Raw genomic sequence first — 24,550 nt, 5'->3', positions numbered from 1 at the left:
CTAAACACCCTTGACCATTTCTTTCTCAAACCGTGGAAGAGTCGACATTTTGCTTTCAATTTTTACTACGTATCGACTTGATGTCAGTTCCAGAGTTCTTTTCAGTTCTTGCATCATTGATAGAAGATCCAATGTGTACCATCGCTTGTTGAAAATCTCAATCATCGAACTAACAAAGAAATCAGCGGGTATATTTGAAAACTTTACGATAAGACTCTCAGGAAGGCTTCCAATCCACTTCGAGGAAGGTGCACCAACAAGAAGTTTCGTGTGATTCGGAAACAATGCCAACGTTTTCGCCACAACTTTATTCAGTGTTGAGCTATTGAGAATGGAAGAATCTTCACTGATGATAAAAAACACCGCAATATAGGTACATTTCTCTGTAAAAGAAACATATTATAAAACATGAAAAAGACAATAAAAACCAAATAAAAACTTGCGTATAGGTTACGAAACATGACGTTTACCAACTGATGCTCACTACTCGAAAGCTCGTTTACCAATATCACACTACGAAACTAGCTACCGCATGGAAACTGTCATGACCTAGAGTTCAAATACCTAAATAAGTTATTTCTAATAATGAAATGCCATGGGAACGCCAACGATGATGAACCCTTTCAAATGGAAACTTATATGGCCCAACATTTCAACCTTTATTTCTGCCTAAGAAATTTTAGTTACAACGAAGTTGTTTTATGTAGCTCTTATTTAAAAATCCCTTTTCTTTGCTTAAATATATATGCTTTTCTTTCTGTACAGTATCTGTCAACAACTGCTTATTTGATTTTTCTATTTAGCCGAGCTCTGTGGAAGTTCAACTTTCTGTACAGTAGTTTTCATTTTTACCCCAGATCACTCTGGGGTAAAATAGACGGCCATCAGACGGCGATAGACGACCATCAGTAAAAAAAGTAAAATCGACATTGCTCGGAAACGTAAGAAGAAAAGGCGCGTTGAAAACAGGAACTACAGACAAAGCCAAGTAGTGCGAACCTTCGCCTCTGAGTAATTCGAATTTTTCCGCATGACATGTCAGTCTGCATGTCACCGCATAAGGCGGAAAATCGTGCAAAGCTTAGATCCCCTTTAATTGTTCAGACTCCCTGATTTTGTCTGTTATATCTTTTTCCGGCCCACCAACTCCAGCTCAGTTTTTCTCGCAATATAGTTGTTTCTGATTTGTCAACAGACTACGCTGAGAAAGAGGGACTGCTTTGCAATACTTTTTATTTTACCAATTTCACTTCTGGGTTCTGATAACCACGCCACCGTGCCTAAAATTATTTTTAATGCTATATGTGCATGATCAGAAAGCAGAGAAGATTAAAAAGAGCTGTCCTCTAACAGAGAAGTTTGTTTTCTGCAACCAACCTTGATCGCGAAGTAAGTTTTCCATAGTCTTTAACACGTTCGTCTGTGCTCTCTCATTCCTTTCCTCCAGCTCCTTCATAAGCTCACTTTTCTTGTCCAACTCCCTTCTCAAAATTGCTAAATTGTCCCTTAGCGTCCTTAATCTTTCTTTCCTATGCTCAGTGACGCGGTAATGAGAATAACCAGACCGATCCTCACTCTCAAGGGAAAGCATCGTCTTTTTATCCACTTGTTCTAGATTTATCTTCCTTTGGTTTTTTCGTTTTAAGTCACAAAGTTCCCTTCGTTTTTCTACTTTCAAGGTTGAGTCTATGAGTGTTATCACATTTCGTAAATTCAAATCTCTACAGAACTTTTCGATCTTTTGAGCGTTGACACTTTCAGCAGTGTCATTGATTATCAAAACAAACGCATTGCTGTGAAAATTTGTGGGGAGATTACCAGTCTTTAATTTCTCTATTTCCTCTGGAGAAAGAACAGAATGAAGAGAACGCGGTCTCACTTTGGCGGCCAAAAACTCCACAAAATCGTACAGCTGCAGGGCTTCAAAACACTCCTTAAGTACGCTAATAGGAGTGTCAGGGAAAAAATATCCGATGTGGTCGAAAATCCCCTCTCCAGGATCGTAAAAGTTCAGGTGAATATTCCTTTGAAGTCCAAAAAACCGTAAGAATTTTTGACGAACACCCTCGTCTCTAAGCCTTTCAATCAACTCTCGTCTCACGTCAGGACTTAAATCCTTTAAACAAAGTCCACTGGTCCCTGGATGAGATAAAATAAGGACATAAGAACATTAAAAGCAGTTGATCGTGAAGTCAGATCGTCCAGATGAGGACAGTCCTGAAAGGTTTGCACTACGAGGATGAGTGCGCATGAAAGTGGTTTTAATATAAAATGAAGGAAACGACAGTTTAACTGTGCTTACCTCTAACTTCTTCTGTTTCAAATTCGGATGTTGCAGCGTGTATTCCAAGTGCACTAACACTTGTCTCAGTCGTTGTACTGCGCGTCTCTTGTACATCGTCTAAGTACTTCTGTACGAAGGCGAGTTTTTCAGCACCCATCAAGACAGCTCCATCTGACTGAGACACCCCTTTCTTGTCACTTTCTTTGATCTTCTCTCTAGAAACGAGGAATTTTTCACCTAGGACGAGAAAATAGATCGTGATTTTAATGGTTCAGAAGCACAGACGCACTCAGAAAAGTACTTCTAGTAACTTAACTATGCTGAGATTCATTCACACACCAATGTAAATTGACCACGAGCAGTCCTTCCTTTTCGGCGAAGTCCTTCGCGCGAGTCAAAAGAAAATCAGTGAAAAAAATTGATGTAGGCGTGCCGCGGGCAGCTCTTTGAGTGACGTCGATGCGGCGCTCCAAGTGCTTCTCGCGGTTCGATAAAAATTTGTTGTTTTTTAAACTGATATTTTCGACTCACGCGACAGACTTCGCCGAAAAGGAGGGACTGCTCGTAGTCTAGAAGCACTGATGTATTTGTACCTAAAAAACAAATCATAGCCAACCACTTGGGTTGATGTCCATCAAAAGGCTACAAAAATAAAAGCACGAGCTGTGATAATGATTGCCACAAAAGCAGCAAGCAAGTTATATTGTGTTTGAATTCACTAAAGACGACGACCTAAACCGTATATACATATCGAAATATACATACGCCCGTTTTCAAAAACGTTGCAATTTGGAAATTTATATGAAATATATTTACCTTCTGTTTCTCTATTAAAAAGGTGTTTCCAGAATAAATTATAGGGATATTTGGTTTCGTCACGCAAAGTGGAAGAGTATAAGTTGCGTGACAAGACCAAACAACGGTTGCAAAGGAGACTACAGTAAGTGTAGCACCAATGTACTTTATTTTTTTTTCTTAAAATCATTCAGATATTAGTGACAATGGACCACAAATCATATTTGAACTTAATGCTATCTCTCTTCCACAAACATTAGGTACTTGGAGTCCTACTTCGGGCACTAGCCTTGACGTTAAGCCCCTTGCATTTTCCTCGGCCAGGCCGGCTTGAAACCGAGGTGATTTGAAGTTTCTGTATGGGTGTCAAATTTCACGTTTTTAAATTCCGCGAGGATTTTTATGCGCGGGTCTAAATTTTCGCGATTTTTTATAATCGCGAGAATACGTACGAATTAAGTAAATCCAGAAAGTGGAACGGTCAACGAACGAATTGCTCCTAGTTAGAGGATCCAAAGGATTCCAGTGTCTTCTATAAAATGTTTAGTATGCGTAAATCAACCAACTTTAAACGATACTAGTAAACAAGAAATAAGTCGACTCAAAATTGACTCGTGACTCAAGCTTGAATATGGGTTCGAATTTGACTCATTCCAGGACAAATCTCTGTCTGGTACAACCCGTATCACATGTCCCCCGTTCGTGCTACTTTCAGGATATGATCACCTTTCTTTCTTTTACTTCCCTTCTCTTTTAAGCTGGTAGCTCGCGGGGCTGTACGGCTTTGAACAACCCCGGTAACGCCATCACGTACGGCCCTCGTGCGGGAATTTTTGTCGAACGCTTTTCAATGAGCGCACGCGTGAGGCCGTGAGGGTCATGTATATACTAAAACAGTGGATACCGTTGAAGGCGCGCTCTGATTGGCTACTCACACTCCGAATATCCTCTTTTATCAACCGAGCAACGGGATCTACGAACGAAATACTTTAATCGTTGCAGGAATAAAAGGGTTAAAATCATCTTTTGTGTGCTCTATTATCTCACTGTCTTCGAATATACTAAAGCACCTCTAATTTCTCAGTGTCGAAGGCTATTCGTGGATATTAAATATCCACCACCAAGCCCCTGGATAGTTGTTAATTATTATTTCATTGTCTCGCGTTCTAACATAACACTGTTCTGGCGAGGAATTTGGCCGACTCTTTTCTTCTTGTGAGCAACACGGACCAAGCGGCTGAACTGATGTATCTAAAACGTAGTCGAAGGTACCCTTAAAAAGTTTCATCACGAGATCAAAATCAATAAACTCAAAACTGACAAAACATTACTATTTTTATAGACGGGGTCAAGCCCTAAACACTGTTTGTTGTAAATCTATCAACCATTATATAAAAAGCTACAAGTAAAAAATACTGACTTGAAGCTCTCACCTTCCACAAACGTGCCTATTCTCATTCTGTTAATTTTTTGTTCCAAGCCTATTATTTTTTGCCGCAATTCAGCCTCGTCTCGTTGAAGTCTCAAGATTGGTGGTTCCTCATTTGCTTTTAAATACACAGCTGAATCAGAGTTTCTTCGTCCACGTTTCTCAAAATCAAAGGTTTTGTCTTCTGAAAAACAACCAAAACATAAACAGAAATTAAACAGTTCTACACACTCATCGGTACGCATGCATCAATATCCTCAATTGACCTAATCGAGAACGATTGGACCTGAACCAGTAAACGCCTGTACTCCTTTGCACTCGTAACGCTGAGCTTAATTCAATTTGAGGTGCTAAAATCTCAACCTTCTGAACGTTAGATGCAACCAAAATGGCCTTTGGACATGGGAAATTTTCGTCAAAGAGGAGGCAGTGTTTCAGTTGATAAACTGAAGCTTGCAATCTCGGATACAATAATTTCTCAGAAAATCTTTTGTTAAAAACTAAGGCTGGAATTCAGTGTGACAAGCTATGATCAAAATAACTAATGAAGGTACAACCGAGGATACGAAGCTATGAATCCCACAAAACAACCAGCCAAACGAACAAACAACCACACTTCGGTCTTACAGTGTCAACACTGTAAATGATTTCAAAACCAGTCCTTACCAAAATTTTTATCGGGTGATCCTGTAGGTGCAATTTCGTTTTGCTCAAAAGGATGCGATCCCAAATTCTCTTTTTTATCCTCCAGAAGAGCAATTCTGTTGTGCAGATATTTCACTTCAGTTTCTAGACATTTCAGTCTCGACAGTGGCAATTCTTTTGCGTCGAAATACACAGCTGAGTCAGAGTTTCGCCGTCTTCTTTCAACACAGTCAATCGTTGCACCTCCTAAAAGTAGTAAAATAAAAATTAACAACGATAACTTTAAAACTGATATTATTAGCGCGATAAATTTACACTTTAAAGGAAAGCCCCATAGATAAGTGGTGTGACAAGATAAAACTTAAGGTAAATTGTTAAAAAATGGTGCCTAAGTCTTATTTCGAACTTGCAATATTAAGTTAAAAAATCTCATTACCAAGAAATATTTAAGAGTACACGGAGCAGTGAATCTGCTCCTTCTAATTGTCCTAGCTCATTACTAGTGTTTTTCCATCCATCACACATTAGATAAATTTACTTGTTAAGCTCTGATGGGCCTCTGTCCTCTGTAGCAACCGTATCCGTAATAAATAGTTTCTGTACGACTTTGTCCATGCAATAACTATGTGAGGCATTGAGAAAAAGAAGAGAAGTAGGAAGGGCTCATGAGAAAGTCCCACGGAACTTGAAAACCCTGAAGAAGGAGGGCCTTTTTTTTCCGGTAAGGGGTGGGATTCTACATAGAGAACGGCCACAAACACAGTTGTATGCAGTAGAGAGTCACGCCCTTAGTTTTATTTTCTCTTGTTTTTTTACCCTTAAAGCAGAAAATACATCAAAGATGTATCAAGGAACGCTAAACGCGATCCATATGATAATTCGGGCTAAATTTGTTAAAGTTAAGTCAAACATAGCGATGCAGGGTCACCTTGGGTCCCATGTATGAGCTCGATACAAGCTTTCTGATATTCGTCCTCATCGATGTTGACATTCACCTCCACATCCTTTCCATCGGCTAGTTTTCTCATCTTATCAGTGACAAAGATATCGTACAGGCGTTTCTGAAGAGTTCCATCCTGGTATAACTTCCACAAGTTTGTAAGCGCTGATAAACTTTCAGCTTGAACTGTAAGGCACACACAGCCATCAGTGATTTGAACCAGACTTGTACCAGCCGGAAGCACACAGCTCTGTACAGCAGCGACAAGCTGATCATATGAGGACCAGCCACTCAAGACCTCCGTGGCGGAAATGATTACTAAACCACCAGCAAACAACTTGAATACGGTCTTCATATTTATCACTAGTGGACAACAAGAACGAGTTATAAGCTAAGTACAACTTAAAGGAACAGTGACGGATTAGTTAGCCTCATTTATTTAAGAGTTAATGACTGCACATGTTGGCCTAGTTGTTCAAGGGGAAGAGAAGCTATCTCAAAGATAATTTTAACAAAAAGCGCTGTACCATCCGCCGGTGAGAGAATTATCTAAAGGACAACATTACCCACCCCTGGATCAACTGGAGCATGCACCATATTTGTAGTCTATATCAAAGTCGTGTCAAAGAGCTCCTAACATTTAACAAGATACGGCCTACCTCCAGTGAGCGAATTTCTGACGGATGATGCAAGAGCCGCTGCTTGTGCTAGAACATAACAAACAGAAAGTCAGCTGGACAAAATTTACAAGTGAACCATCTCTTTGTTGGCATTCTATCATAGACTACACATGACAGTGGAATAAAAAGAATCTCTAAAGCTAATCATAATCATACTAATCATAAAATCTTTGGGTTTGCTTTCTGTTATTTTTTTCAGCAGATGGAAAGGAGTGACTGCCTCAGTTGAGGTGTCATATAATTGTCGATTAAGAAGTGACATGCGATCCAAAACACAGATCAACGACCTCACGCTTGGTTTGTCTTGGGCTCAGAGTACGGAACTATAGTTTGGGAAACTTGATGTGTTTGGGGGAAACTGCTGGTCGAGGCTTTCAAAGCGCGAAATGGCCGGATTGAAAAGCCGTACGAATCTCAGACCCAAACCGTCATTTAAACTGGAAGCCATTGGCACTCGGAATTTGCAAAGTACCTTCCCGAGTAACTAAATGTATGGGCGCTGAATTTGATTCAAAGTTGTGTTCTTTACGTGTCCGTAATATGCCAGTTCCATCATATTACATAAGAAAGAGCCGAAACGCGACAAACTTCGACACAGCAAAAATGATAAAACAAATATCTTTCTTCCTCTCAAACTCATCTTCCTTATTTCTTCGTTCCTCGAACTCTTCCACTTTCTTGAGTAGATCCTTTTTCTCCGTTTCGGTGAGGATCTCCTTTAAGATATCAAGACGATCAAGACCAAGAATATTCTGGTTTTCTAGTTCCTTGAATAACGAGCGAACATTCTCAATAAGGCCTTCACTTTCTTCAGACAACTTTCCTCTGCAAACTGAGACGAGCCGTTCCAGATCATTGAGTTCGTCGAGCACACGAATTATCGCCTCGAGCAAAGCGTTGTATTCTTTCCGTTTGTTCTCAAATCTTTTCACTTTTCCAAAAAGGGACCATTCTCTGAAACCTTTTAACAGCTCTTTGATAACCACAAGATTATCAATTCCAAGATTTTGCTGTTCTTCCAATTCCTTCAATAACGATAGCGTATCGTGGATGTTGCCGTCGCTTCCAGATGTTAGATACGTTCGACAAGTGAACAGAAGACGATGGATTGGACTAACTTCGTCAAGTTTTTCACTTTATTTCAACCAGTAAATAACTATATTCTATGGCAGACATGTCATGTGTGGACTACCCCTCACTTAGAGCAGGCTACGCTATTTTGTGCAAGACACGTTCAAACAACCCAAATAACCCGCTCCATTTCACTGGTCACGCACATCGAATTTTCTTACAAAACAGCTCTTGCGCAATGCATAAATCCATTTTGGTCCCAGCCTCTCATGAGCAAATTCAATGAAAAAAGAGGTAAAGTTTCGAAGAATGTTACGGGTAATGCAAACAGTTTTGATTTCCTCCTCTGGTTGAATATTTGTTGACAAGCCTGTATATCCATCAATAATTTGGTTTTATTAGGTGAAGAAATGGCGAGAAAGAAGCAAACATCAAATACCTGAAGGGCAAAGTGAAACAGATAAAGGTTACCACGAAGGTGGAAATATTAGTGACGACATTGGAAGTGTCATATCATCGTAGACGATGATGACGTAAGTTCTCTTGATCTGATTGCGCAGACTACGGGAAAGGGTTCAGCCGGTGTTGCGGTCTAACTTGTTTCTTAAATTACATGGCGTCTGTAAAAAGGCTAGGCTAGGCTATGACACGCAGTCTGATCAAAGTGCAAAGTGTTGTAGAGGCTTTAAGTTTTCTTCTTTTAACCAGGATCAAGTTGGTGCGCCCGAGAAAAGAAGCTTAGAATTTAACATAAAAAAAGTTATTTAAAATATTAAAATAGCCACTCCTTTACCATCATCCGTAACAGGAAGCTGTAAAATTAACCGCAAATTTCCTCGCTTTCCTTTCGTATATTTATTATAATTTGTTCTTTTTGAAAGTTGGCTTATTCCAAGCCTCCTACAGTTCCTATTATATACCCTAATTTTGTTTAAATCTAATTTTTGTTTAAAGCTAATCAAATATCTCAAGAAAAATGAAAAAAAGAGAATATTGACAAAACCAATTGGTGCTTCTACATGCATAGTAGAAGAACTCAAATGTTCCTAAAGAGCGACTTGATAAAATATTTTCGAAACCGAGGAGCACTAACAATGGTGGTGTAGAGAGTAACGAAAGGAAGAATGCATGCTACAACAGAGCACGCTGGGAAACATCAAGGACAGCGTGTCAAGAAGTGAAGGAAGGCTGAATGTATAAATCTCATGGAAATCATCACAATACCTCAGTTGAATTCAACTTTTTTGCAAAGAATTGTCGTCACTTTGCTTTTGAAGCCTTTGTGGATTCTCACTAATGTAAATTGAAGTTCATGGGTTACTCTACCGCAATCACAATATTCTTGATCATTACACTAACAAAATAACTGAACCTTGCTTAAAATACGTTTTTAAATCTCGTTAAAGGAACTACTGCTTTTTCCGCGGCTAATAATCCATGCATAACCATAAATTCTAGCAAAACTCTGAGTCACTAAAGTCATTTTCTTCTAAATATTGTTGTCGCATTGTTACAAAAATTCCAATTACCACATCTACACTAGTTTTTAAAGTTGAATTTTGCATCATAATCTGTTCCTACATGGTATATTAATATAGCTATCTGAACTGTTGTTGTTTTGTATAGATCAGCTTTGGATGTTCGGTTACATCGTGTAATAATTGTCAGCTTTATGAATTCTGTACTCATCCACCAACCTGCCAACCTAAAAAGCTATCGATCAATATCTTACTCATAAGAGGTGATCTCTATAGATACTGGTGGTTTTTCTTTTTCCCTTACTTGGAGATGCAACGCAGCGGGCAAAGCGTCGAAGTGGACGAAAGATGTAAATGCTAGTAAAGAGAAAACTGTCTTGCGTGCGCGTATGCTCGAGTTCATTCTAGTTTCGCGTCATGAAACCACTGCAACTCTAATGTTCAGTTCTAAGTAAGAGACAACATTAACCAAACCCCCGAGAGGATAATTTCAAAAAAGAAAATCGTTTTGATAATATTCCCTTGAAAGGAGATTCAGGTATATTCCTTTCCCAGGTTTCATTGGTCGTGCTTTTGCAAATAAATTTGTCCGCAACTGCATGATGAACATCTTTGAAAGTAAATTGCATTTCCTCCCTAATATAAGAAAAAAAGTTTGAATAACCCTGATACTTGAAAACAAGAAAAATACAACAATGGGATGGCGTGTATTATTCTGTTGGGAACCAGTAGTTATTTATCCCCTAGGGAGGGGGAGTGGAGGATTCTGAGAAGATTACCTGAGGTTCTTTTTCTTAGGGGGAAAGGAGGGGGATCAGTCAATTGACTGCCAGTGAGGAGAGGATCGTAAGAATACGACAGAGCCCTAAGGGGGGACTAGGTAAATTTAACAGCAAATATCCTCTACCTCCACGCCCACCCCCTTGACGATAAATAATAATCGGATGACTGGTCATTTATTAGTTGTTAATAATGTTTCCTATTTCAAATAGTGTTCCGTCAAATTCACATATCTTTAGCTTCGCTCGAGCTTCTGTTCTTTCCTTTTCTCAAACCTTGCATGAGCAGAAAGATGGCTTCGGATTTCACCCGAAACTATAACTTGTTTTCTCACTAATTCTCTCAACATTGACGCGAGATCCATTTCGTGGTATCGCTTGGCGAAAATCTCAATCATCGAATTGACTATCGAGGAGTTCATTAGCCTGATTGGAGTACCGACAGATAGAAACTCAGGAATATCAATAATCACTTTCCTCCATGGACCACCGACCAAAATTTTCGTGTGATCTGGAAGCGATGTCAACTTGGACTTCACACATTCTGATGAAACATCAAAATCCTCAATTGATTCCCTTTTGTCGACGATGAAAGCTAAAACAATCGCGGTGAATTTCTCTGTTGAACAAAAACAATAAAAACAATAAAATTATGATTATTTCGTAAGTCAATTTCTCAGCTGCTGTTGTTTCGTATCCTTCAAACTGCTCCAAGATGTGTGAGCCTCAACGTTTGTTTCTTTAGTGTTTCAAACCTTAAAATAATGAACTATCTCAAACAGTCGACACTTTCATGCTTAGAAAGTAATTTGCAACCAACCTTGATTCTGAATCCAATTGTCCATTGTAGACGTTATGATCGTCTTAGTCTCCTCATTCTCTTTCAGTAGCTCCTCCACAAGCGGTTTGTTCATCTCTATTTCTTTTTCAAGTTGTGCGACTTTAATCTCGATTTCTCTAAGATAAGAGGAATCAGATGCTATGTTGCTCGTTGCACATTTGCTGGTTGCACTCTGAAGTTCCTCCAACTGCTTGCTTAGTTTTTGCTTGTCCATTTGCTTAATTTTCAAATCATTCACTTTCTTGCGGTTTTCTTCCGAGAAAGAAGATCCAGTTATTGTGACATTGTTCTGTGAATTTAAATCTTTAAAAAATCGCTCGATCTTTTGATTGAGGTCCTTGTCCGCACTGAAATTTACTACCAGCACTGCCACATTGTTGTGAGACTTTGTGGGAAGATCACCAGTGCGTAACGTCTCGACTTCTTCCCGGGAAAGGACAGGACGAAGTGAAATTGGTTTCACTGCCGTCTCCAGAAAGTCAACAAGATCGTACATTTGCAGAGCCTCGAAACATTGCCGTATTAGGTCAACAGGAGTGTTAGGATACCTTTTTGCAATCAACTTCATAGCAAAAACATGTTTCTGCGTGATAACTCTTGTGTCCACTTTAACACCAAAAAATCGAAAAACCCTCTCCAACCCAACTTTATCAGAAGAAAGTATCTTATCCAGTTCGTTAATTGACTCTTCCCTCAGATCTTTTACGCAAAGTGTTTTAGAATCTGAGTAAGGTTGAAAGGAAAAATAACGATTAGAAATATTTGATTACGGTTAAACTTCTCCAATCAGGCCACCTTTGGCACCGTGAGGAGCGACCTTTGTAGAGAGAATGTTGTCAAAGGGAGATAGGGGTGTAATGTAGCATCTATTTTTTCTGTAGGTCGGACAGTTTTTTAAAATAATATTGGTATAAAATGAACAATACTATTAAATGAATCAAAACACAAAAAAAAAATTTGATTTTGGGCGAAAAACTGAATGTCAACAAAGGAAAATAAATAATGAAGGGTGACTAAAAGCAGTTTGTTAAACGTTCACCTTTGGCACTGGAGACATTTGTGTTTCCCTTAAGTGCATTAAAAATTTCAAGGGTTGTCTGCCTCAGCGAATAGCCTCGAAGTTTGATGTTCGTCCGTTGGTGATTGAACAGCTGTTCTCGAGTGATTATTTTTGAACGGCCTAATGGTTGTCGACGTGGTGGAAAGGAGGCAGGTAATGGAGGTTGACCGAATCAAAATTCCTGCACTAAACTACGTCAGACCTATGGTGCCATTCATGGTAGCTATGCCATCTTTTCAGAACAGAATACTTTTCAAGGGCGGAAAATGGACCACACCCTATGTTGGACTTATTTTGTTTTTTATTGGGTAAACTAAAAAGAATATCGATGATCTTTTTTTGCGGCTTGAGTTCAATCGAGTGCTACGTCTTAAACTGCATGTAACTTAAAATAGAAATACAAATAAAAATAAAAATACTCCTTTCTTCTTCAAACGCAAATTTGGATGCAATTTGTCGCATTAAGCTCTGATTAACAACACTCTTCCTTTACTCATGGAAAACTTGAAATTTGTAACGAGTCACCGTTGACATCGATTCATAAGAAATAACAACAGAAATGACAGTTAAACCAGTTTACCTCTCACGACTTCTATTCCTTCTTCGGATATAACAGTAAGTGTTCCCAAACCGCTGTCACTTGCCTCAGTCGTCATACTGCATGTCTCTTGCACATTCTCTAAATACCTCTGTACAAACTCCATTTTTTTGGCGCCCATTAATTTCATTAATTGTTCACTTTCGCGTCTTTCTGATCCTTCCATCTTTAGAGTGTCTTTCTCCATCTTCTTGGGGTCACATGGTTTGTTATCTAGGACAGATTACCTCACAGTTAGTACCACGAATTCAGTTTTCAGACTATTTGGAGAAGGAGGTAAGGTATTAAAAAAAAAGAAAAAAGAAAAAAGAAAAAAAGAAAAAGAACAAAACGCCCAAGAATTTTGGCTTTACTTCCATGACAATTTTTTCAAACCTAAAAAGTTTCTCCAAAGTTAGTTTAGGGACCAGAAATGACCAGGATTATGAGTTATGTTTAAGTCCGCAAAAACATAACAAACTAAACGAAATGCCAAGGATGATTCTTCACAATGACGGCAAACCACAAACAACCAGACAAACGACCAAGCAACCACACTTGGTATGAATTTCAAAAAGCGTACTTACCAAAACTTTCATCGGGTGATCCTATAGATGCAATTTCCTTTTCCTCACAAGGGTGGGATCCCAAATTCTCTTTTTTTTCTTCTATTTTTCTTCTTTTGTGGGGATTTTCCTCTGCAGTTTCTAGACATTTAAGCCTTGACACTGGCAATTCTTTTGGGCTGAAATACACAGCTGAATCAGAGTTTCGCCGTTTCCTTTTAAAATTATCAATCGTAGCACCTCCTAAAAGAAGTAAAATAAAATTTAAAAATGGTAACTATAAAAGTGATATTATTAGCACGATAAATTTACACTTCAAATGAACACACTATAGGTAAGCGGTAGGAACAGATAAAAACTTAGGTTAAATTGTTGAAAAACGGTGCCTGTATCTGATTTCGAACTGTAATACTAAGGGTGGTATATGCGGTAGACAACCATGCCCTTAGTCGTATTCTTTCTTGGTTGTTTACCCTCAAAGCGGTAACGAAAAAAGATATCTATCAAGGAACATTTAACAAGATCCATATGGAAATTCGGGCTCAGAGATTCACTAAAACTGAGTCAAACATAGCAATGCAGGGTCACCTTGGGTCCCTTGTATGAGCTCGATACAAGCTTTCTGATATTCGCCTTCATCGATGGTGACATTCACCTCCATATCCTCTCCATCGGCGAGTTCTCTCAACTCATCAGTGACAAAGAAATCGTGCAGATTTTTTTGAAGGGTTCCATCTTGATACAACTTCCACAAAAGTTTAAGAGCTGATAAACTTTCAGCTTGAACTGTGAGGCACACACAGCCATCAGTAATTTGAACCAGCCTTGTGCCGGCTGGAAGCACACAGGTTCGTACGGCTGCAACCAGCTGATCAAATGAGGACCAACGACTCAACACCTCCATGGCAGAAACGGCTGTAAGGCCGCCAGCAACTAATTTGAATACTGTTTTAATGTTCACCACTGAAAACAATAAAAATATGTATATGTTTTGTGACATGACTCATTCTACAAAGGATGGTGGTGTTGTTTTTCCAACTAATTCGAACCGCAAAGGAGAATGCGTTTCATGTTGACTCATTGCCAAGACTTTTTGATAACGGCCCCGTCCTGTCCTCCCTTATTGCCTAAAACTGTCGCGTCCAAGGGACAGGGTGAACCCTTTTAAGAGAATTTACCAGGAAAAATTTTAACTGGCTTACCTCCAACCAATGTGCTTCTAACGGATGACATAAGAGCAGCTCTTTGTGCTATATAAAGGGAACAGCAGGTGTCAGACACTTAAGTGAACTAAAATTCTTTCTGCCCATCATAGAAAAAGCTGTCTCAGGATCTTTCTCTTTTTCATGAGATTTACATCAAGAATGCTAAGTAACTAAGTCGGCTGCACCGTTGGATAAGCCCACTTGAAGGTTAAGGACAAGGATCTCAAGATAGTTGGTAACCTACTCAAGGAGGGATACTAAAAACAAAACAGTTCTTTAGGAGGTAAATATTGCGGTGGAAAGCTCCCCTGCCTGTCTCAGGAAATGTCTAAGTTAATAACATGATTTTCCATACCACATGTGGTATCTCTCTATACTTTCTCGAGACTAAAACTCAGAGGATTTAGAGGAGATGATGTCAAAGAAAACCAGCCCACACACTTCAACATTCCTCAAGAAAGGATAAGAGAAAAGAAGCTGGAAACAGGGTTGTACACGCCAGATAAACCCTACCTGCAACCTTCCCTTCTATTTTACACTGCAGGTAGGATCGTAAATAAGTTTGTCAAACTGACCTTCACATCTATCACAGAGATAAGTTGTTTTTATTTAGTGTTGCCCTCAAAGTTCTGGTGCTAGTTTTTAAATTTCACATTCTTGAAATAGGGTTAATTCATTTCAATTAATTTATTAGAATTGTATGCCATAGAATTTCATCTTATGCAGACAACTGATTGTCTGGTAGCAAACATTACCGTGAGCCCAACGAAGCGATTAATTCAGTAAGTATTATCAACTTCTACTAATTGGTAAACAAAAATTGCGAGAGCTCAGTAAGTGAAACAGGTCCACTAACACACGAAGCAAACGCGAAATTTTAAGACTTTCCGACCAGACTGTTATGCATCTACAAAAAGAATCAACCTGTCTCTCATATTTTGTCGCATTTCTTTGCAGTGTTGTTTCCCTACAACCGAAGATGAATAAAGTGAGGTTCTTGAACATTTCATTAATTCCCACACTCAAACCCGGATGATGTACAGCTTGTAGAGGACAAGGGCGGCAACAAATACTAGAGCCTTTTATACTTTTTATCGGGAGCATATCAAAGTTATTGTTGACCATTAAAAACAGAAAACAGAGATTGAAATACCTTTCCTCGCTTCGGATTTATCTTCCTGATTTCTTCTTTCTTCGAACTGTTCAAGTTCCTTCAAAAGCTCGTTTGACTCTGTTTCAGCTAGAATGTTCTTCACAACATCGAGATAGTCAATCTCAAGATTGTCTTGGTTCTCCAGTTCTCTAAACAGCGAGCGAACATCCTCAATGTTGCCTTCACTCCCTTCGCGAACACTTCCCCTGCATATCGCGATCAGTCGTTCCAAATCATTGAGCGCGTCGAGTGAAGAAATTATCTTTTCAAGCAAGGCCTTGTATTCCTTTCTTTTGCACTCGAATCTCTCCACTTTTTCAAGAAGAGCCCAGTCTTCGACACCCTTCAACAGCCTTTTCATTAGCTGGAGGTGATCACTTCCTAAATTATTATTTACCTCTAACTCTTTACACAACGACAGAGTATCGTGGATGTTGCCTTCGCTGCCAGACGCCAGCTTCCCTCTGCACATGAACAGAAGGTGATCGAGTGCATTCAGTTCGTCGAGTTTCCGACTTATTGCGAAGAGTAAGTTATTGTATTCAGTGACAGACATATTAAATCTATGACCGTAGCAATTCTCTCTTCCTATTGCAAAAGGCTTAGTAATCTCTTCATGGATCCAACATGGCGGATACAAGACATCACGGCAATACAAGTCACGCAACTAATTTCCCAGAAAACTGCGCACGTGCACCTCGGTTCCTCAGGAAGAAAGGGCGGAGCCCTAAGCCTGAAGGTTACATAACTTTCTGAAAGACGAGTCTCATTTATTACTCTCCATACTTTTGCTCCACTCACTATTACAATTTGGTAAACTGACTAGGGCAAATAGAAGTGGTACGTATGTTACCGCACATTTAAGACGTGCACGCCGTGTGCGGCAGAAAAGAACACTAAAATCAACTAGTTAGAGACAGAGCGTTAAGTAACTCATAATAGTACAAAAGGAAATGCACGCTATGAAAGATGCTTGAGTTTTGAATTTCTTTACGCCTGTGCACTGAAGAGCTAGATGGTTACAAAAAAGACCGATCAAGAAGCACCACGCTCCATGACGAGTTTAATTTCAGATAAATAGTTAAAACGAGCGGTTTTTTTTTCACTTCTCAGTAAAATAATCTTAACTTATAGTTCTCATCAAATTGTGGCGAAACAAGATCTCAATCATAAAAAGAGAAGATGGCAGGTTTCCTAAGAAAATCCCAAATCAAGCCCATTAAAAGTGACAAGAGCTTTCCGTTATTTATTGATGGAACATTTTCTCATTTTCTCATTTTCTCATTTTACTGTCTATTTCTTTCGTAATGTTGCGGTTTCAAAAACAACTGTGACCTAAAAAGTGCTACAGCTATGTCAAGTGTCGTTGTTTTACAGTTATGACCAAAGAATGCGACTGCTGTGTGATTCAAAATTCAGAAAAGACAACAAAACGTTGTCATTCGTTTCATCCAGTTTACAAAGACACACAATCATCATGGACGCATGACCGCTGCAGTAGATGCTTTTACAATAAATATCCTCCATGGAAAAGCTCATTCATAAATTTAGCCAAATGAAAATTATCTAAGAATTAATCACTGGTCAATTTTCACAGGAGGATCATGTAAATGTGAAATCAGCCACAGTGTATGTGTTATGGACTTTTTCCATGGACACGATATATGCAGCCGTCCTTATGTCTAGACCCAGTTGGTACTCATTAGCACAATGCCTAATTTGCTAAAAAGGAAAAGAAAAATCACAGTTAAATTCTCATTCAAGAAAAGACAAAGTTCAATATTGGCCCTATAAATTTTCATTGGGTGAGTGGTCCATTAATGTTATCATCATCGTTATGACACATTTTTGAAAAATCTCATGAATTACCAAACCTCACGTTTGTTTTGTCTGCTTCAGCCTTCGGTTCCGGTAGATGACTCAGACCTCCGTTTTGATAATTCATGTTGTTATATACCTTGATTTTCACTCAACAAAACGAGAACTGTGACTGGTTGATTCTTGGTCACGTGCCCCTGATCAAATTCAAATGTATCCCGACCGGGATACAATTGCGCAGTTGTTGCCCGGGCGCCCGAATTCAACAGCACATGATTGTTTAAGGGAAAGTCTAAATATATAACAAAGCACTTAATGTATGGTCGCACAAGAAATTAGTTACTTTTGTTTTCCCTCGAGTCCTGATGTCTTCCTCGACTTCGTCTCGGGAAACATCAAGACTCGAGGAAAAACAAAACTAACTGTTTCCCTCGGGACCATACATTAAGTATAGAATGTCATGCTCAAACTCATCCAATAACTGCTTATTATTACCGGACCAAAGGGTAAATTTGTTTTTTACTCATTACTAATTTCCCAGGAATGCTACCAGTATGTTATGACGTGATATACTCGCCGCAGTTTTCCAAATATCAAACGTGGGCCCTGTTTTGACGGCTCAGCACCCAAGGTAAGGACAAATATGGACGTAATTTCGTGAAGAAAACCTCGAATCAGTGACGACATACCTTAGCTGATCGTTCCATGGTGAACTCCAATCCAGAGTGAACAATATCTTTTTCATTCGCGCCCTAGAAGATTACAAAACTTTAAAATTAAAAGACTACATTACATTTTGGGAGAGAACAAATCTTATTGGAAAATCATGTACAAATCTTGCAGCTCAGGGTTTACCAGACAGTTGGGAATTCAAACGAAATTACATATAATTACTGTGTGCTTCATAAGGCACCACCTTCAGTGAAGCACCATCCCCCAAATAAGCAACGTACGGGAGAGTAAAAATAACGATAAGTGGTTTCCCCGAATAAACATCACATCTAGAAAAGCGGGGTTTATTTGGGTTGCAGGCAACTGAGTCGTAAAAAATGTAATAAAATTCGCGCTGCTCAATCGAGTATGCTGGGTGCCGAGAAGGATCCAGAATTCTTCTAAGGAGGGGAGTGCACCACTAAAGAAGGACGTAACTGACAGAGGGACGCAAACAAATTTTAGCAGGATACTAGTGATATAAAAAAGCCGTAGGTCATCACAGTGAGGGAGGGGGGGGGGGAAGGGCCGCGGAGTTGTCGCACCCATCCCCAGATCCAACTCTGTGGTGCGTAGCAATAAATAAAATAGAAAGCAATGCTCACAGCGATCTTTTGCAAGAACTTAGCCGGTGGTTTGATTGGAATGGCTTCCTTGAAATGATTATACAGGCTTTCTTGGACGCTACCTGTCGAAGAAGAGACAAACATGCAGAAACACTAAGAGATTATCAAATAACAGCACTTATACAATACATTTGAATCTAAGGGGACATTCAAAACCCATAATGACTTTAAGCAATGCAAAGAGGTCACCAAAAGTGTTAAACAATAAAAAAATGCCTATGAAGGTGAGCTGTCTCTGGTAGCTAATCAAGTAAAGAAGAAGAAGAAAAAAGTTATGCAGATCAAAAAAAGGTAAAATTGGTCGTGATGGGATTTATGCTCTCAGTCATATTTCACTATTTCATATGGCGAAGACAATATTATCTTAAATGACTCGATACTCATAGTAAAAGGAGTATAAGGAGTAATTGTGTCAATGTCACTCATGATAGTTAAAAGGTCAACCAAAAATTAACATCACCAAATATGTCAGGAAACCCTGTGAAAAATTATTATAGATTCCCATTCCTCTACAAACTGGGATAACCTTTCTCCCTAATGAGCAACCAAGTTTGAAAACCTAACAACCAAATAACAGCCCAAAAATCAAATATTATTAAATAAATACTTCTAGTAACAGAGTACCTTTGCTTTGACTTTGTGGGCATTTTTAAGGGTGATTTGTTTTTCGTTGGCTGCAGGAACTAAAATGTCACATTCTCCTTCTAGGGAGTTCTCCTCAGTCATCTGAAACATTGCATGAAAGTGAATATGTTTCAAAACCAATGTCTACAATTACTTATTTTATAATTTAATGTCAGTTGACTGCACCTGCTGAGGTTTTGAGACATTTTCCAACTGAGTAGGAGGTGAACAGAATGTTAACTTGAAAGCATTAATCCATCCTGAAGGTCTCAGGTAAACCAGCATATAACATTTCATTTTGCTTATATTCTTGGAGGAAGGAGCTACTTCATTAAAAAATTTATTTCCACAGTGTTTAAGTTTCATTATTCATCATTTAAGGACTTTGATGACCAGAATCAATAGAGCAGCATTACCTTGAGTCAGTAAACCTAAGCAAAAATGTTAATTTGCTATAAAAAAATTAGCAAAACCTTACATAGCGGTAAAAATAATGGTTATTTTGTTCACAGCATTTCACAAACCTTTGCACCTGGGAAACCTTTAACTGAGCCATTATTGTCCTGAAGTAAAAGAGAAAAAATAGACAAATGTAAGTTAAAGAAATTTTAAAATAAAATTTTAAAAAAAACACAGTAGAGAACTCTGCATGTAAAAAGCTACACATTGTACCAGTTTTTAGTTCTGAAGTTCTTTAGGATCAATTCCATTGGCATTGAAGAGATTTCCATCTTTCTCCATGATCCCAATACACCTAGCTCCTGCATGGTGAAGATGACAATAGGTGTGAAGACCAACATTACCAAATCCCTGTAAACATTAAAAAGCAGATATGAATTACTGAACTTATTTGTAAAGTGGAGGTGGCTAGTTATAGATATTTACTGAGCTGCAATATAGTGAGGTAAATATTCACCACCAGCCACCCACACTGGGGTAAATGAATGTTTTAATATTTACTATACAATGTGATAATATAGCACAAAAAGATGATTTTAACTCCTTTATTCCAGCAACAAACAATTACAATCTTTTTGGGCACAAATCCTGCACAAGTTGATTGAAGGTCAATAACAAAGGAAGAGTGCACCTTCAATGATATCCGCTGTTTTAGTATACACTTATGCCACTTAAAGCATGCTTATTTATCAGTAGAGGACACAAAGTGGCTAATGGTTGGTGGTGTGTTGAATATCAGGTCAACAGATTTGCATCCAAGCTCTGGCAGTGCCTTTGTGTTTTTTGATCTGAAGTAATAAACAATTACACCACTTTCACCAATACTGAGGTGAATCATTGTTTTAGTAAATAAAAATTAGTTTATTTCTGTCAATGTACTGAAAAATGGTCAGAAATTAAATTATTGACATATTTTGTCTCTTCAGCTGCTCAAAGGTAAATAGTACTTGCCAATCAATTTCCAACCAGCCAATCAGCATGCATTTGACTGTATTTTGGTGCCATCCTTTCTTTTGACTATTTTATGTTCCACCCTTTGACCCCTAAGAGTGACCAGCATCTAATTTCTCCTTACAATATTGCCTCTGAATCAAAGAAGATTACTAGAATAAAGGAAATGTTACCAACTAAAGAACCTCTTGATTGTTAAATAAATTCCCCTTATCAGCACCTTAACAAATGTATAGAGAAAAGTATGGAGAATATCCTTACAGATGCTAGGGTGAAAAGGGTTAAAAGATCAGAGCTTAAACCTTTGTGTTCATTTTCAAGAAGTGAATGATTGGTGTTATCACTCCACTTACACAGCACCTTGATACTATGTTACAGCTAGAACGCAGAACACTCAGCCAACTTGGTAACAGTAAGAGCACATTCAATGTCAATGTCCCCAAAAGTTAGTTGGGTATCAAACCATTCCTCATCAATTGTACTATAGGTGCCATCCACCCAGCCCCTTCAGGCTGCCTTGACAATTTCTTTCCCCTTTTACAGCTCATCATTGTTAAAGTCACAATTGGAGCAGAAAAATGTCAGTGAAAAGCCAGAAAAAATCCTTGTATTCAGTGGATCACAGCTTTTGATAACTACTTTCCTCCAACTCCATCACTATAAACTAAAAACCAGTCTTCAAAGTCTTTATTCTTGACACGATAGGTGAACCATGAGAAGGGATAAGTTTTGTATAGCCATTTGCTTTTAAGACATTAGAAACATATTTCCTCTCCTCAGCCTTCAAATCAAGTGAAGATGGTAGACAGTCAGCCCTCCTGAGAAAAGTTTTGGCCACACACTTTTTATAGAAAATAGGGTGGTGAGAATCGAAAGCGTGGTATTTGCCTGCGTGGGTAGGTTTACAATAAACACTTGTCTCTAAATTCTCTTGAAACCTTCTGGAAAAATTTGAATCAAGAAAGGGCAAATGTCTATCCTTTTCATGTTCAAGCAGACAGACCAAACATCAGTTTGGTACACATTTGAAAGAACATCAAAAAGCAATTTTCTTTTGCAAAAAAGAAAAATTGAGTTTTGTCGGAGCACACATGCCTAACTAACTATATAATTGGGTGGGATAAGTCTAAAATTATCATTACTAATAGATGCTTTTGTTTGGAAGCTTGGCATAGTAACAGAAGCCTATTTACACCTCATCAGAAAAAAGGCAGCTAATCAGTGATCGTATAAAAGGACTTCTTGTTGCAGCAATTAGATCAACCCTGATGAGGGCACTAGACAGGAGAGTCAAAACGTTGGGTCTATATATTATAACTTCTTTGGTTACATTCATGAAATCTTTAAACCAGAGTAGCATCAAACCATGTCTGTTACATTGAATTTGTTGATAGGTTTGTAATGGAAGTACAGAAATATGACGGGCAATTTGGGTTGATTGATTATAAGACCAGATTACTGGTGAGTAGGAGAATATAAATTGTGTACACAAACCAGTGTGATTGCACATTTGTTGCGAGATCATTTACAATGAACTTAAGTCTGACACACATGGATCACTTATTAATTGTGGATCACCACAACAATTTTACCCTCCAGGTGTATTTAGGGGATACATTCAAACACAGAGTAGAGCTCCAAGAGATCTTAATCTGAAGCCTAGTCCAAAGATCTAATCCATTGGACATTAAAAAAGCATCAAAGATAAGGAGAAGTTTATCCTTTGGATACTACCTATTTTGAACAATGGAACAAGATAAAATGCTTACTGTAATTTACAACAAAACACATCAAAACTCTTCATTTCATTGCTAGATGTAAATGTAGCTCTTTTAAGGGTCCGAGTCCATGAATTATTTTTTTATAAATTTAATCATGACTATTACAATTTCTTGAAATGTGATTGGAGCAGTAGCTGCTTTATTTTTCACTAATCATTTTGTAGAGTTGTAATCAGACAGTGTAATCGCATAGTTGGCTGTAATCGGACACCTGTAATCAGACAGTTGAGGCAGCCAATCATATTTTGTCCTTTCAGTCAAATCCACCACAGATTTGATCACAATAACCATAGCAACAACCACTTATCCTTAAAAAGTTGTGGAATTTCCAAAGTTGAGGAATTTTTTAATTTAGACACTGTCTCACCAGAGATGTTTGTCCTAAGTCTATCTGTTTTTCAGAAATTGTAACAGTTATGATTAATTGGTAACAGTACTTTGTGTTCTCCAATTCTGTCTGTAGCTATACTCGTGACTGCTTCACAGTCATGCAATTTTGCTAATCACTAGATGTGATTACAGACCAAATTGAACTCTACTCAACCCTATTACCATTATTAATTACAAATGTGCTAAATTCAATATTTTGTAAATTTTTAATGCATACCTGAACTTATAAAATTTTCTTTTCCATGGCAAACACCCTGAAAAACGGAATTTGGGCCACAGATTAATTTCTCATAACTGAATTATTACAAATCAGAAAAACAAATTCAAAAATAAGAAAATCCAAAATGAAATTATCAAATTAATACATAATCCCTCTTAACAAGAAATCATTTTCTTTGCAATCAGTGAAGAAGCTGTAAGCCTTAAACTGAACTTCTCAGGCTAAAAGGCACTTCCGGCCTTTCAAATTTCCTTCGCTAAATTTCAAAACAAATATGACTAGCATTAATTGGTCACCTTTTCTCTTGATCTCAAACCCTTCCACCTTCTCGAGTATGGATCGCTTCTTCAACTGTTTCAAAATCTGTTTCAAAATTCCTAACCGATCGATTCCGAGGTTATACTGTTTCTCAAGGTCTTCAAATAATCCGAGTGCATTTTGAGTGGTTCTTCCACTGTCTTTTGAGATCTGCTTTCTACACATAAAAACCAATCTTTCTGATTGGTTTTGGCCAATTTTCGTACTTATATCAAATATAAGGTCACAATAATCGATTTAAGACATATTCTCCGAATATATGGGTCTTCTGTAGCGCGAAAATGATGTAGAGTTTCACTAATGCTTGACAGTTAGCCGACCAACATGGCCGACACAGGCGGAAGAATTGTGACTTAAAGTGTTGCATGACTAAGCACCAGCTCGCGTGACATTCGAAAACCGATGGCGCGCGAACGTCACGCGAGCTACCTGACCCTAACCATACTTGTTAAGGATGGGTAGGGTCTAAGTACCTGACAAGACATTCACCAAGATATCTGTGATTTAATAAAACTCGCGACATTCCTTTCATTTTAGCCCTTGGAAGTGGAATTTGAGTCAACTGTTGAGATGTTCGTTCTTTGCTGTGATCTGTATCCAACGCCCGAACTGACAGAATTATCATCCTCTGGAGGACGTCGCTGGACTGACACACTATTGACAAAAAGGCATCAGGCATCTTAAGAACGTAATCATAGAGAATCATAAACAAGATCGGTTCGCCTGGAATCGAAAGTGAGAGCGATACACCCAGTCTATCAGGTGGTAGTATGCAGATGCCCTGATATTTCAAACGTTCCTTTCATCGATGCGACAAGAATTATTGGTTTGACACAAAAATAAAAGTATTGTTCGTAACGATCATCACCGCTGCTAGGAATTACTCATACTTCTTGGTATCGTGTGCTTACGTAGCAAGTAGAGAAAAGAGACAAATAAAAAGCATTGTTTACTTGCATAGCGCGTCAACACATCAGGCATTGCTTACATGGTACATCAACCTTTTCCACCTTGATGAATCAAGATCCAGCCAGAATGCAATTCATGGTAGGTTAATCGGAGTGTGTTGTTAAGTCAAACGGGACTTCTTAGGTTTGCTCAATTTTGTTACGCTCTGTTTTGCAGTGGGTGCATTAAACACCATAAACA

The 24,550-nt window shown here is 38.5% G+C and overlaps 1 protein-coding gene and 1 pseudogene across 3 annotated transcripts; both read right to left on the bottom strand.

Moving 5' to 3' along the window:
- LOC131785175 (uncharacterized) lies at positions 1-7,949 on the bottom strand (annotated as a pseudogene).
- A 1,124-nt stretch (positions 7,950-9,073) lies between these two features.
- On the bottom strand, positions 9,074-23,725 carry LOC131785174 (uncharacterized). 3 transcript variants are annotated; one of them, XM_066173427.1, is made up of 14 exons: positions 23,380-23,725; positions 23,081-23,117; positions 19,955-20,092; positions 19,807-19,845; positions 19,283-19,384; positions 18,638-18,720; positions 18,011-18,073; positions 15,504-17,225; positions 14,348-14,395; positions 13,734-14,108; positions 13,167-13,388; positions 12,583-12,813; positions 10,922-11,665; positions 9,074-10,720 (listed from the first exon to the last, which is right to left on the bottom strand). In XM_066173427.1, the coding sequence occupies exons 8-14, from the start codon at positions 16,057-16,059 to the stop codon at positions 10,338-10,340; spliced, it is 2,559 nt and encodes an 852-aa protein (XP_066029524.1). In that variant the 5' UTR covers positions 16,060-17,225; positions 18,011-18,073; positions 18,638-18,720; positions 19,283-19,384; positions 19,807-19,845; positions 19,955-20,092; positions 23,081-23,117; positions 23,380-23,725; the 3' UTR covers positions 9,074-10,337. The 3 variants fall into 3 exon arrangements, with proteins under 3 accessions (XP_066029524.1, XP_066029535.1, XP_066029530.1); XM_066173438.1 differs by lacking the exon at positions 14,348-14,395; XM_066173433.1 differs by lacking the exons at positions 19,283-19,384; positions 19,807-19,845; positions 19,955-20,092; positions 23,081-23,117; positions 23,380-23,725 and having other exon boundaries at positions 18,638-19,234.
- Between the last annotated feature and the right edge of the window lie 825 nt (positions 23,726-24,550).

The sequence above is a fragment of the Pocillopora verrucosa genome, chromosome 1, assembly GCF_036669915.1.
Source record: "Pocillopora verrucosa isolate sample1 chromosome 1, ASM3666991v2, whole genome shotgun sequence".
Classification (NCBI taxonomy): domain Eukaryota; kingdom Metazoa; phylum Cnidaria; class Anthozoa; order Scleractinia; family Pocilloporidae; genus Pocillopora; species Pocillopora verrucosa.
The sequence above is the reverse complement of the archived record's forward strand: the minus strand, read 5'-3'. Positions and strand labels throughout refer to the sequence as shown.